Genomic DNA, 13,992 nt, shown 5'->3' with positions numbered 1-13,992 from the left:
GGACATGGCGGGCAGCTGAAAAAGGAGTGAAGGAAGGAAGTGAGCATAAGTAAAGCAGCTACGAATAGGCTGGATGCAAGCCCAGGATAAGGAAGGAAAATTAGTAGAAGAGAATAGACAGAAAGGAAGAGATCCGAAAAGGGAAAATGATTGGAAAGAGACTACAGTAGGGCAGGGGAACAAAGAAGGAGAATGAGTAGGAAAGTGAAGATGAAAGGGGCGTGAATGCAATGGGGAGGGAAATGAAGTCTAGGGAAGGTAGGGGGTATGTAATGGAAAAGAAAAAGAGAGGAGGAGAAATGAGGGGAATGAATAAGGGAGGTAAGAGGAGGGGAAAGCAGGTATGGGAATGGAAAGCAAGAGGGCATGGAGATGGAGTGGCAGGGGATGAGGGGAGAAAAGCAGGATTGGTAACAGAGAAGGCTATGAAAGGGATTGTAAAATAGAGGGAAGAGGAGGGAGAAGCACAGATAAGAGGAAATGGAAGAAGGTGAAACTGAAGGGCGTGGAAATGCTTTGCAGGGAAGTGTGAAGTAGTTGAGGAGAGGGAAGAAAATAGAGAAAAGAGAGAGAAGGGAAGGAAATGGGGCTGAGGGAAAAGGTGGGAGAGAGGAGGGAAGTATAGGGATGGAATGACAGCAAGAGAAATCCGAGGGAGAGAAGCAGGGAGGAAAGGCAAGAAAAGAAGATAGGAACACATAGGATACAGAAAGAAATTAATCGGTTAGTGTGTTTAAAGGTTGGGAAAAGAAAAAAGTAAAAGAAAGGCGTGGGAATGGAAAAGGGGTGAAAAGAGAAAGGACATTGGGTGGGAAGGGAAAGAGGGAACAGAACAGGGGAATATTGTGGGAAAGGATGGTTGTGGTTAGGGTAAGCAGGGGTAAGGAATGAATTAAGGAAGGGGATGCCCAGGAGGAAAGGGGACTGGCATAGAGTGTACACGGTGGGAGAGGAGGGAAAGGATAGGAAATCAGCAGAGGTCAACGAGAACAAAAGGATTGGGAAGTAAAAGGAATTACAGGGAAGGTGGCAAGAAATTGGTAGGAATGCAATAGGGAAGAAAGTGGAATGGAGCGCTAGCATAGGAGAAGGAAGGGGGATAGAAAGGAACTTGATATAGGGGGAAAAGATGAGAAAGGGTTTGGATTGATGAATGGAGAGGATGGAGTATTTAAGCTATGAAAAAGGGGGAATGAAAAGGAAGTGAGGAGGGGAAGATATGGAAAGGTGAAGGGTAATAGGAGGGCAGATATAGGTGGGATTGATGAAGGGAGTGGAAGCGGTGAATAGAGGATTTAAATGGAGTGGAAATGTACAGGAAGTAAATGAAAGGGCAACATTGGAGGAGGGGGGAAATGGAAAGGGGTATCAAAGGGAAAGTAATGGATTGGGGTAGGAAAGGGAGATCAAGAGAGAGAAGCCAAAAGTCAAAGTGAAGAGTCTGGAATGGACATCTAGGGCTGGGGGAGTAAGGGGTGTAGAGGGAAATGGTTGTGGTGGGAGATTTAGGTGTGAAAAGGCAAAGGTGAAGAGAGGAAAGTGATGAGTGAAGTTTGGGAAGAATGGAGTTGTGGAAGGGAAGAGGTTCGGTAAGGGAGAGGCAAGATATTTTAGAAAGGGGTGAAGAAAAGATAAATTAATTGGAGATTGGTTGGAAGAGATGGGGTGGAAAAAAGGAGAGGAAAATGAATAGGTGTAGAGAAGGGGAGGTGATTGGGGGAGAAGTGGGAGGGAATGGTTAGGTGAAGTGGTTGTGTTGGGGCAGGCATTAATGGCTAGGGATATGGAACAGAGGGAAGAAGAAAGGGAAAGTAATGGCAGAGTATAGAGGTAATATAAATGAAGAGAGGGACAGGGAAGGAAGTAGAGGGATGGGAACAGGCAGAAAGGAGGAAACAGGACTGAAGCATGGAAGGGAAGAAAGGGTAGGGAAGTGAAGTTTAGGGAAGTGGGGGAGAGTAGAGATGGATTGAAGAAGAAGGCGATTGGGTCGAGCTTAATGAAGGTGGAGAAAAGAAAGGAAAGTCGGGGAGTAGATAAAAGGAGTGAAGGGGAGGGAGGTGGAGGTAAAAGAAAGTAGGAACGGAAAAGGGAAGGATAGAGAAGGACAAAGGGTAGGGAGTTTGAAGGGGTAGGTAAGAAAAATTATGGGTAGAGTAGGAAAAGTGGGGGTAGAGTAGTAAGGGAAGATTGCACATGAAAGGGAAGAGGACGGAAAGGGAGAGGAATGACTGGAGGTTGGGTATTTAGGGGATGTGGGGAAGGAACGGGTTAGAGGAGAAAGGGAAGAGTGGAGTCGGATAAAAGGAGAGGAAGTGGTAGAAAATGGAATGGGGGAGTAGGTGAGAAGAGGAAGGGGTGGTTGTGGAAGGATGGGGAGTATGAAGCAGTAACTAAGAAAAGATAAGGAGCATGGAGGAAAAAGAGTAGCTGGGGCAAGGCAGGCAATGGTGAGTTTGGAGGGCAATGGAAATGAAGAGAGGAATGGGAAAGGTGAGTAGTGGATGGAGATTGGGTATAGAAGGGATGGAGAAGGGGACGGGATTAATGGGGTTGGTGAGGGGAAGGGAATGGGAGTCGAATGATAGTAAGCGGTATGGCAGGAATGAGTGTAGGCGAATGGAGTGGAGGTGATGAAAGGGCCGGAAGGAATGAGAGCGTAGGGACTGAGTGGGAGGGGTGGACAGGTGACAAAAGGGATGGGAGCTGAATAGAGGGAATGATAAATGAAGTAAAGAGCAGGAAAAGTCTTGGGGTGAGGGAAGGACTGTAGGAAAGGTGTAGTTGGGAAGAGGGGAGAGACTGGTGAAGGCGAGTAGGTCGATGAAAAGAAATATAAAGGACGGAAGGCAGAGAGAAAATAAGGGAAAGGATTAAAAGAAAAGTTAAGGACACAGGAAGGAAGGTATTGATTAGAGGGGCTATGGGTTGGAAAAATTGAGGTTAACGAATTAAGGTTAATGGGGATTTCATGTCAGTTTGCAGTTTGGTTTTCAGTTTAGTTTTCGTTTGGATTATTAACTCATCATGGATCCCTTGCCCCGACCCCTGCGCCCCAACCTTACTGGAGCCTGTTCAGCTTTGGCCAATTCGGGTCTCCAGCGCCTGCAGTGGTCCTCCCCGTCCGGTGTCCTCGTGTCCAATGCTGCATCCCCCCCCCGGTTACCAGCCTTTTATAGCGAAGGCACGTCACAATGGAGACCTTTTCAACATGTCCGCATACATCACCACTGTCTGGGAGATACCATTTGTTACCTGTTAACGGGGGAATATGCAAGGCACGGCCTCCTATTCAATTTCTTGAAGCGATTCCACGATTAAGTCCCTAATAAGGATCCTGCGATGAAGCTGTAAGGAAACCCCACCCTGCCCCACATCCACAATAGTGGTGATTTCTTTTTTTCCCGTTCTTCAGTGAAGGACTCCCCTCTGCACGTACCCGGGGCCTTCTGAGATCACACTGTCGGCCTGTGATGTCACTAGTATTCCTTTCACAGGATTCTGATTCTGGTACCATCTGCTTCTGGGATGGATGATTCATACACATTTATTTTAAACATAATGGGTATCCCCACGACGTGTATTCAGAGTTATCCAGTTTATTTATTAAATGATTCCACGGGGACCCATCCACATCCTCAGTCCAAAATACACATAGGAGGCCAGCCAAAAAGAATGGGAAGCAAATCCTACTTTATATCAGAAAATATGTTTTTATTTTTTATTAAAAAAGTAAACTAACAATTATGGTAACAGGGAAACGTATTTTTTCAACTATGTGCATTATCTTTATTTTAATGACTTGGCACCAATCTCACCTATTAACTATTCAATGATTTTTGCGGTCTTTGTTGTATTTGTCACATTAAGAAATGTACACTGACAGCCCCCTATTTTAAGGGGTGCTGTCTCTGATAACCTGGTCTGAGGGGTCTGGCACGTGATGTGCCACCCTGGTTTGAGGGGTTCTATGTCTAGCCCCCCTCCTAGTCCGAGGGGGATCACCCTCTATCCCCCTTCTAGTGTCAGGACTCTGACTGACCCCTTCTGGTCTCAGGGCTCTGACTGACCCCTTCCGGTATCTCGTCTCTGGGCTCTGACTGACCCCTTCCGGTCTCTGGGCTTTGACTGACCTCTTCTGGTCTCGGGGCTCTGACTGACCCCTTTCTGGTCTCGAGGCTCTAACTGACCCCTTCTAGACTCTGGGCTGACCTTTCCACCCTCTTCATCAGTGGGGCTTAGATTTAAGTGTTTGTAGGCCGTGGGGCTCGAGTCACTTACACAGCTCTTAGTAACAACGTCATCAACGTAAAAGGTGGCTTGAAGGACGGTCTCCTCATTCATCCTAAGCCCTTAAAAAAGTGAGTTCTAGTGGCATTCTAGGAAACTAAATGGGCCCAATTGAGAACGACATTTCCCACTGTAAGTGTATGCTTACGGCTGAAAATGCCTTCATTTATGCCTGGCAGGATTTTGCAAAAGATATCCTGGCAGGTGTAAATATATTTAATACTACATTTCTCTTCGCCACGAGTGCAGATCAAGGCGCAGTAGTAACAGTGGCTTAATTTAACCTGGAGCTTGCAGTTGACCCGTCATCACTCTTTTTTAAGCGCCGGCACTTATTGTACCTCAGCAGACTTTGATCCAGAGCAAGAGAGAGTAAAACACAAAAGGGGGTAGAAGGAGAAATAGAATGATGGGAAATGAGTCCCAAGGGGAGAAACCATGGATGAAAAAGAACCGGTAAGAGGGAGATAAAAGAAGAGGGAATATCTTGTGGGGGTGATAAAAGGTGCTTTGGGGTGGAATCAAGTTTAGACATCCCTTGTATTCAGCAACTCTGCCATTCGATAGCGCCAGCCGTATCCTTCTGTGCAAAACTTTGGGCCCCAGTACTTGTTCTTTTACAAATTAAGCACAGGTAGTAACTCTCACACAAGGGGTGCAAAGTTGGAGGAACAAGGCATAGTGTTTCCTTGTAAGTTTGTGAACTCCAAAAGCTTCGATTTTTCCAGGTATTCACAAATTCCAATCCGACTCATTCCCACCCTGAAAACGGTCAGAGATTTACGGCAGCTCAGGGCTGGAGTAACTCCAGTTCAGGTCTGGAGTAACTCTCCAGACCAGACAAGGAGCGGATCACATCCAAACTTGGAGGAGATGTAGGGGAAGGGGTTTCCAAATAGAGACGCATTTTTTTTTCCAGTGGAGAGAAAAATAACTGGAAAAAACCTCTACATTAGTACATCAGGCATCATTATCCTAGTGCGTAAGTATATGCTATGTGGGAATATACATTGAGGAGATGGAGGCCTGGAGGACATGGCACATGGAATTCCAGGTGGTGCACATGGAATTCCAACTGACACATGGAAATCTGCACCTGGCACAGTTGTCCAAGCATGCCACTGGAAATGTATGTCAATTCAAAAAAAATATTAAATCTGCAAACGTTAGTGTGAATGCTTTTACACATACATGTTTACTAAATATTTTGAAAATTGCCTCGACATATTCCATCTTGTCCACATTTTTAATCTGGTGTCAGCCAAGACCTTTTGATTTTTAAAAACATATGTGTGCAGTATACCTATTTAAAGTGGCTTTCTGCCAGCTTTTTTCATTAATTGGTCTGTTGGTGTGTCATTCAAAAGTTGTGTCCACCCACTACAGAATGCAGCATGGGCCAGAAGACCAGCCCACTTCAGCCACTGGATATCTTCACTTGTGTGACTGCATTTTGCTCTTCACAAGGAGCACATGCGCACACAAGCTAGTTCTCGTCTGTGCCAATGTTTTTGTTTTTAATGTATTACTTTGATGTTGCCTTTGAGTTTGGAGTGGGATGTGACATCTGGATGCTTCATACCATCCGTGAACACAGGTCACATTACACGCTTTGTCAGTTCCTGTCTCTTGCCAATGCTGTTGTAAATTCCTTTTGGGAAAGTCCTTTGTTTATCTGCCTTTTCCCGATAAACAAAGGTCACTCCAAAAGGAATTTCATAGCAAAACAGTTTGTGTCCATTTGAAACTGTTCTGTATTAAGTTTTCAAAAGCTTCAGAATTATACATTTGAATGTATAAACTGACAATTCTTCAGAACACGTTTTTTCTAGATTCAATTTCAAAATGGTTCTTTAATAAACTTTGCCCAGTAAGAAAGCCTTTATCGCGTTTAGTTTGCAGCACTTGTAACACTTTTTGTATTCCTTCTTTCTTTCCTTCTTCCTTTGTTTCTTTCATTACCCTTTCCTTCTTCCTTTAGTTTTTTTCTTCCAGTTCTTCTTTCATTCCTGGCTTTCATTCCTTCTTTCTTTTCCTTTTTTCTTTCATTCCCTCTTTCCTTTATTCTTTCATTCCCTCTTTCCTTTATTCTTTCATTCTCTGTTTCCTGCCTTCTTTTTTTCATTCCTTCATTCCTGCTTTCCTTGTTTCTTTCTGTCATTCTTTCTTTCTTGCTTTCGTTTTTCATTTCTGCTTTCCCCTTTTCCTTCTTTCCATCTTTCTTGCTTTCATTCCATTTTCCTAGTGTCTTGCTTTCATTCCTTCTTCTCTTCTTTCTTTCCTTCCTTGCTGTCTGTCCTCTTTCTCTCTTGCTTTCTTTCTGTCTCTTTATTTTTCTTTCTTTACTGCTTTAATTTCTTCTTTACTTCTTTCTTGCCCTCTTTCTTTCCTTCTTGCCCTCTTTCCTTCCTTCTTGCCTTCTTTCTTGCTTGCCTTCCTTCATTCCCTCTTGCTTTCCTTCCTTCCTTCTTTGTTTCTAAAGGGAAGAGATTGGCATCCAGTGGCATACAATTGGCTTTTTTTTAGATCTGTTTTAGCCAAGACCTTTTGTTTTTACTAAAATTGTGTGTATGATATAGTGACATAGCTTATAGGGATTTTCAGCCACACTTCATCCATTTTTCTGTGGTTGTGTCATTCAGAATTGTCTCCAACCCGCTCAAGCATGCATCATGGGACAGCCCGTCCCTTCATTTCAGCCTTTGGCTGACTTCACTATGAGTTAAGACGTGCTGCTCCTTCACAAGGAGCACATCCACACCCAGCGTAGTTCTGTTCAGTGCTAGAGAGTACTGTGTTAAAGTATGCTTTTTTGAGATTAAAAACAGTTTTCCCTCTGGTCAATTTTTTTTAGATTGACAATGCACGGCAGCTTACCAAACTATAAAGTTTTGCAAGATCCATGGCAGTACCAAACAAGAATTGACAAAAGGAAAGTAGGCCAATATTCAGCCACTGGCAAGAGTGTAATCAGGGCTTAGTTCACTTTTAAGAGCATGTGCTTAGAGCTGATCAGTTGTATTGAGTAGAAGTTACTGTATTAAGGGTTTCTGGCTCCTCTTCCTCAACCAGACGTACATGATGTGAATATAAGTAGCCTCTTCATTATTGAGAATCATATACGCTTAATACCTTCCATTGTTTGCTGGAATGTTCATGGAATAATCAGATTGATTACCTTTAATACGTTTTTTTCGGTGAAAGTAATCTAGGGATGATGGAAGGAGAAAGAATAAGAATACTTGGTTCAATATCTTTCCCTCGACAGGCGTTGAACAGTTTGATGTCTCTGATGACGCTCTTGGGGCCCAAGCACATCAGTTCCGTGAGAGTGAAAATGATGACCACCCTCAGGACGGGGCTCCGATACAAGGAGGACTTCCCAGAGCTGTGTTGCAAGTAAAGTATCAAACGCCTTTTTGTAAATAATATGTACATATATTGGTAGAAGGTGGCTGTGGGAACTTGCACCACACACACATGATTCTAAGCTTGACATTAAATCACAAAATCCTTGTAGATCGGGATTAAAGCCTCTGCTTGTTATTCCAGGCTTTACTTGGTTTCATCGAGCTTCCGGTTTCTATTACAAGGCACAAGACTGCCAGAGATGACCTGCATTTTGAAATGTAAAATGTAAAACGAGCTTATGTATACCATCTCGGCTTCTCTTACGTTGCCTTTCTGAAAGCAGGGGTCAAACCCCATCATTTACTATGTAATTTATCTTAGAGTTTTGTGACTTTTAATTTCCTTATATACATTAAGGCTACCTTGGTTCATTGAATCCTCATGTTAGCCCACATTCCGTTGTTTTTATCCCTGCCAAGAGAACCATGTTTATGTTTATAGATTTCTAGAGAGCATGGCTGCCCGTGAGCGTCCCAGCGCTGGTGATAGAACCGGCGGGATCAGAGGTGGAATTTAATTTAGGGAAACAGCCAGGTCTTCAAGAGTTTACGAAACAAAAGAAGATTGGGCTGAGCACGGATGTCCATTGGTAGTGCGTTCCACAGTTTGGAGGCATTATATGAAAAGAGGCGGCCTCCAGATCGATTGATCCTAGGTGTTAGAGTAAGATGAAGATGTGTGGAGCGAAGGGTTCTATTGGTTTTATAGGGAACAGTGATATCTTTTAGGATGGGGGGCCTTGCCATGCAGAATTTTATGAGTAGTGCAAAGGGCCTTGAAATGCACTCTTTCAAGTATGGGCAGCCAGTGGAGTGACCTGAGGGCCGGTTTAGCTGAACAACGGTTGTTGGTGCCCGTAAGAATCTGGGCTGCAGTGTTTTGCACAACCTGCAGTTTAGCCGTCACTTTCTTTGGGGCACCGAGATAAAGGGCATTCCCATAATCGAGTCTGGACAAAATAAGGCCCTGAATCAAAAGTTTCCTAGACTGGATGGGAAGTAGAGGTAACATTTTGCGGGAAGTGCGGAGAAGACCGTAGCACGCTCCGGCGGTTTGTCTAGCTTGGGTGTTAAATGTAATGCCTTGATCCAGCCAAATCCCCAAGCTTTTGATATCAGATTTAGGGGTCGGGGCAGACCCATACAAGGGGGCTACAAAGTCTCCGGGCGGAAGTGTGACTGATTGCCCATGACCAGGATCTCCGTCTTGTCGCTGTTAAGCTTGAGATGTGATCTGTCCATCCAGCTGGTTATATCCCCAAGACAGGAGTAAAGATCGATGGAGGGGCGGTCCTGTTGACTTAGTGATATGACCAGCTGGATGTCGTCAGCATAGGTCAGGAGCTTGATTCCGTATGGATTGACAATTTTTTCAAGGGGAGACATGTACACATTAAAGAGCGTAGGGCTCAGAGATGAGCCCTGAGGGACGCCACAGTGTACAGGGGTTGTCTTGGAGATGAAGTTACCCTCCGCCACCTGAAATGAGCGGCTGTGTAGAAAGGATTTCAGCCAGGACAGGGCAAGTCCGGAGATACCCAGGTCCTCAAGCCGATGGACCAGCGTAAGATGGTTCACTGTGTCGAAGGCCGCACTCAGATCCAGGAGGATCACTGCCACTGATCCCCCTGAATCTATGATCTTTCTGGCCTCTTCAACTACCGCAATCATCGCGGTCTCCGTACCCTGGCCCGAAGCGAAAGCCCGTCTGTGAGGGTTTAAGAAGATCACTTGATTCAAAGTAGTCCGAAAAATGACGGTTAATACATTTTTCTGCTACCTTGCTACTACCTGGAAAAAGAGAAATGGGCCGGAAATTATTCAATTCCAGGGGGTCCAGATTGGGTTTTTTGATTAGCGCATTGACTACCGCCTTCTTCCAACTCGGGGGTACAATGCCCTGTGAGAGCGAGATGTTGATCAGATTGGCCATAGGGGCAAGGATGGCGGGTGTCACTAATTTTAAAATGTTCAGTGGGGCTGGGTCTAGTGGAGAACCGCTTTTAATTGACTGAAAAATGGAGGAGAGAGTGTCTTTTGAGATGGGGCGAACATGTCCAAATTGGCCTCGGGTTGCTGTGATACTGACCGGGTAGGTTCAAGTTGGTCAGTAGTTTTGTGCAGGGGAAGATGTTTCAGAATTTTTTGAATTTTCAAGTCAAAGAACTCTGCTAGCTCATTACAGCGGCTGTCCGAAGGGTCCACGGGGCAAGGGGGGTCCGGTATTTTTAAGAGTTTTTTCGCAATTTGGAACGTTTCTCTTTCATATTAAAACTAATTAGGTATGCCTTAGACAGTTTTAATCCACTTGGCACTCCATTTGCACTCGCTCAGCCCTACACATTCCATATCCTCACGCACACACCTTCGTCATTACGGCATAAAACTAAAAGGATCTCGACAAGGAGCCCTCTCACAGGGCCTTTAGGGCATTGTAGCGCTGGCCCAAAGAGGAGCAGGCCCTATGATGAAACATGACATCCATCTGGATGTGTGAGGGTACTTCTTAATAATCATAGGGATTCCCCTTGATTATTCACTTCCAACCTCGTTTTCTTCCATTTTTCTCTATAGGAACAGTACTTTCTGGATTTATTGAAACTCAATGAATGCCAGGGAACTAGGTTTAACACTAAACCACATTGTTTTCTTACGTTTCTCTACATTCTGGTCACTAAGAAGTATTTCTGACTTGCTGACAACAGCTGGTTATTTACAGTGGCGGCCGACACAAATAAAAAGTGGTGCAGCGGGTGAAGGGGGCACAGGAATTTTAATAATAAATAAATAAAACGTACCTGATGCTGCCGGCCTCCTCGTGCTCATCTGTTTCCTGCTCCCAGTAGTCCCTGGGACACCATCAGAGACCCCTCATTGAAATACCAGCGCTGCTCTCATGCTATTACCAATTATGAGAGCAGCACTGGGATTAGTCTGAGTGGGCTGCTTTAACGCTCGATCAAGCACAGGGCGTCTCTGCTATTTCTCGCCAACCCAGCTGTAGTGCACACCTAAGTGTATATGTCTGTTTGGCCGGCTTAAGACAGCCAGCCAAACCGGCATGCGCACTTAGCAGTGCACATCACTCCGCCCATCTGTCATGGCCCGGCCCCTCCCCTCCCTACACACGCTGGCTGAGCCAGCAGCTGAAAAATAAAAATAAAATATTATTTTATTTTTCAGCTGCTGGCTCTGAGCCGGTGGGGTGATGATCCTCTGCCATTGCGGAGGAGCCGCCGCTGGTTATTTACATCTTTCAAACCGCTCAGCTTCATTACTAGGCGGTTCACTGTCTTGAACCCGTAAGTCTAAATAATTTTCTGGATGTTTAATTTCACTGATTATTCTGTCCAATCACACTTTTCAGGATGTAGTTGCTAAAGAAAACACTTTAAAAGCATGGAAGGAGAATGAGCAGAGTTGCTAGCTTATGTCACACCCTGAAATCACACAGCTTGACAACATCTACAACAGTCTAGAGTATGCGACCACTGTGTGCTGCTCTTTTCAGAAATGTTAACCAATATTATAAGTGACACAACACCTCTAGAATATTTTTATTATGTTATTTCTACTTATAAAGCACCCATGAACCCTAAGGTTTCATGGTGCTTCCTGGTAGGTAACATACAGATGCAAAACTTAATACTTGAAAATCCATGGGCACCCTCTCACGTAAAACCCAGCACCCTGCCTTCAGGATTGTCAAGGCTTGCTATAGGGTTGACTTATAGGTTTGAAGTGTAGTGACCTATAGATATTGTAACCCTATATCTAATGTTAGTGGTGCAAGCACCAGCTTACGCAGGCTGCAATGGCAGGCCTGTAGTTCCATTTTTCCATGGCCTCTCATGGGTGGCATAAATCATGCTTCAGCCCATGGGAGGCCTCTGGGGTACCTATGCCCTGGGTACATTTGTACCATATTGTAGGGACTGACAAGGGTACCCCAGTATCCAATCTGGAGTGTACCGAAGTACATGCACAATATTTTAAGGAGAAAGCAGATAGACTGGGGTCCTGATTAGCAGGACCCACTGGGGTCCTGATTAGCAGGACCCCAGTCAGACTAGTCAAAATCAGTGTAACATCAAGCAAAAAGGGGGGGGGGGGGGTAACCATAAGAAGCAGATCCTACATTCCTACAACAGTCACACAGTGACCCTTAAACCTTACCTGTGTCTCTAAAGCAGACTGCTGATGTCAGACGGGGCTCCATGATTTACTGTGGTTCTTTAAAAAAAACTATCTTCAGAAAAATCAAAATAGACCGCCTTTTGATGCTATATGACTACTTTAAATACAATGCCGGGTTACTGTATTTTACATAGTAAGAATATGTAATAAGAAATCATTAGCTTGATGATTTAGTTGTTGGATGATCTGGTGAAGGAATTATTTGGGTTCAGCTGCACAGTGAATTCGACAAAATCGTGGGCAACTAAGTCATGGAGATCTCTGTGTGACTATTGGCTGTGTGGGCTCACCACAACTCCATACCCCTCACCTTTAGTAAATAAGCATTGATAAAGCCAATAGGTCTGACTTGTGTTTTGAGTTCAGACTAAAATACTCAAAAATGCCAGGTGCAAAGAAAAACATCACAAAAACGGTTGATTTCTGTTCACAATGCATCTATGAGTTAAAAAATTGTGTGTGATGACTCAGGCACTCTATAGGAGGCGGAATGATACAGTAATAAATAGCATGAGGTGAAAGGTTGGTACTCCTGTGGCAGCAGAGGCAATTCCCACTCTCTGTACGTGTCTAAGAATTGGTACCAAGAGATTTTGCTGTTAAGCCAGACGTAAGAAAACATAATAGTGGAAAACTTGAGCTTTTAAAAGTAAGCTCAGACAGTGTAATTTATATAATCTAATCTCTCATCAAACTCTGTACACGAGAACAGCTTGCAGATAGACCACACTTGTGCTTGGAGTGATAACTCTTCCCGGCCATTAGCCCATAAAAATGGACAATAGGCAAGCAGTTGAAATTGGTCTGGAGTTGCCCATGTTCCTGTTGAGGTGGGGTGCGGCATGGCGGTTTAAGGTGGACTATTTCCCCTTGTAGTAGGATGAAGACTAATTTGTGTATGGTTGATCCCTGTTTGTAGTGGCACATGAAGCAAAATAAAATGTAGAATCGGAATGTGGCGGAGAATATTTCACTGATTCTACACGTCACTTTTGAGTTTTTGCAAGAGCCAGCTCTAGTCAAGACACTATAATATGTTGTTTAAAAATCTGCAACAATTTGTTGAAGATTGTTTCAGACTTGAATCTCTGTTTATGGTGTCAGTGAAAAGTACAGAAGTTTTGCAAGATGCTGTTTTGGAGGTTTTTTTGCAGTAGAATCATCCCCAAACACAATTCAAAGTGTTGCATGTGCCACAATTGCCAAGTTCAGGGCCAACTGGCAAATAAAGGTCTCTGAATATAGGCTGGCTAGGAAGCAAAGACTTATATGGATGTACTGTTATAGACACTTCGTACGCATGATTTGTTGAGAAACAGCGTGGCCCATTTTTACCTGGACTTGGTTGTGGTTACCTGGCTGACTGTCATTCATCGCTAGGGTAGGTTTCAGATATTGTAGCGCCAAATGAGGAAAGAAAGAGTGCATGAAGAATACGGGAGAAGTAACTCAAGGAAGCGGGGAATGAGATGATTAAGGCAGGAAGTAAGAAAAGCAGGAGACGGAAGACTATTTTCAGTAAGAATAAATATTAGGTTTATGCCAGAATGTTGTGGTACCTCCGCAGGAAAATTGTGGGGGAGGTATAGTAAGACCATAAACAAAGAGCGGGAACATGTCAAAAAAGGAAGAAATAAAAAAGGCTAAGCCAAAGTATAGGGAATTTAAAAAGAAAGAATGTAGAAAAAAGTATTTTTCTCTTTGACGGTAAGCCCATGGGCATGCATATTAGAGCCAACATTGACCAAAACAACTAGTGCTAAGTTGACCAAAACTTGGCCAAATGTGAGGATTTCTGTCTCCTTCCAAGATGCAGCCCCAAACTGATATCTGTAGAAATTCCATGATTGAGCTGCATATTTTGAAAGAATATCTTACATATCAAAATATACAGTTTGTTTAATAGCTACTAGAAATCAGAATAATTTCTTCAAGACCGAGTGTCTGCTTTACACATTTTAGGGATCACCATGGGGTATTATATGTCGTCCCAGTGTTTTTTTTCTTGATATGGGTGTCGTTTGATAAAGTTAAATCAGACTCAGAAAGATTCAAAGTGACTAGAGCACAACAAGGGAACATTAAGCAAAGTAGA

The 13,992-nt window shown here is 43.9% G+C and overlaps 1 protein-coding gene across 2 annotated transcripts in view; it reads left to right on the top strand.

Moving 5' to 3' along the window:
* Positions 1–13,992, top strand: part of ATR (ATR checkpoint kinase) — a 566,179-nt gene that overhangs the window by 199,202 nt on the left and 352,985 nt on the right. For both annotated transcript variants that reach the window (XM_086943714.1, XM_086943713.1), the window contains exon 18: positions 7,559–7,689. In XM_086943714.1, the coding sequence (XP_086799840.1) occupies positions 7,559–7,689 (131 nt within the window). The remainder of the gene's footprint in view (positions 1–7,558; positions 7,690–13,992) is intronic.

This window comes from Lissotriton vulgaris, chromosome 11 (genome assembly GCF_964263255.1).
Source record: "Lissotriton vulgaris chromosome 11, aLisVul1.2, whole genome shotgun sequence".
NCBI classification, from domain to species: Eukaryota; Metazoa; Chordata; class Amphibia; order Caudata; family Salamandridae; genus Lissotriton; species Lissotriton vulgaris.
The sequence above is the reverse complement of the archived record's forward strand: the minus strand, read 5'-3'. Positions and strand labels throughout refer to the sequence as shown.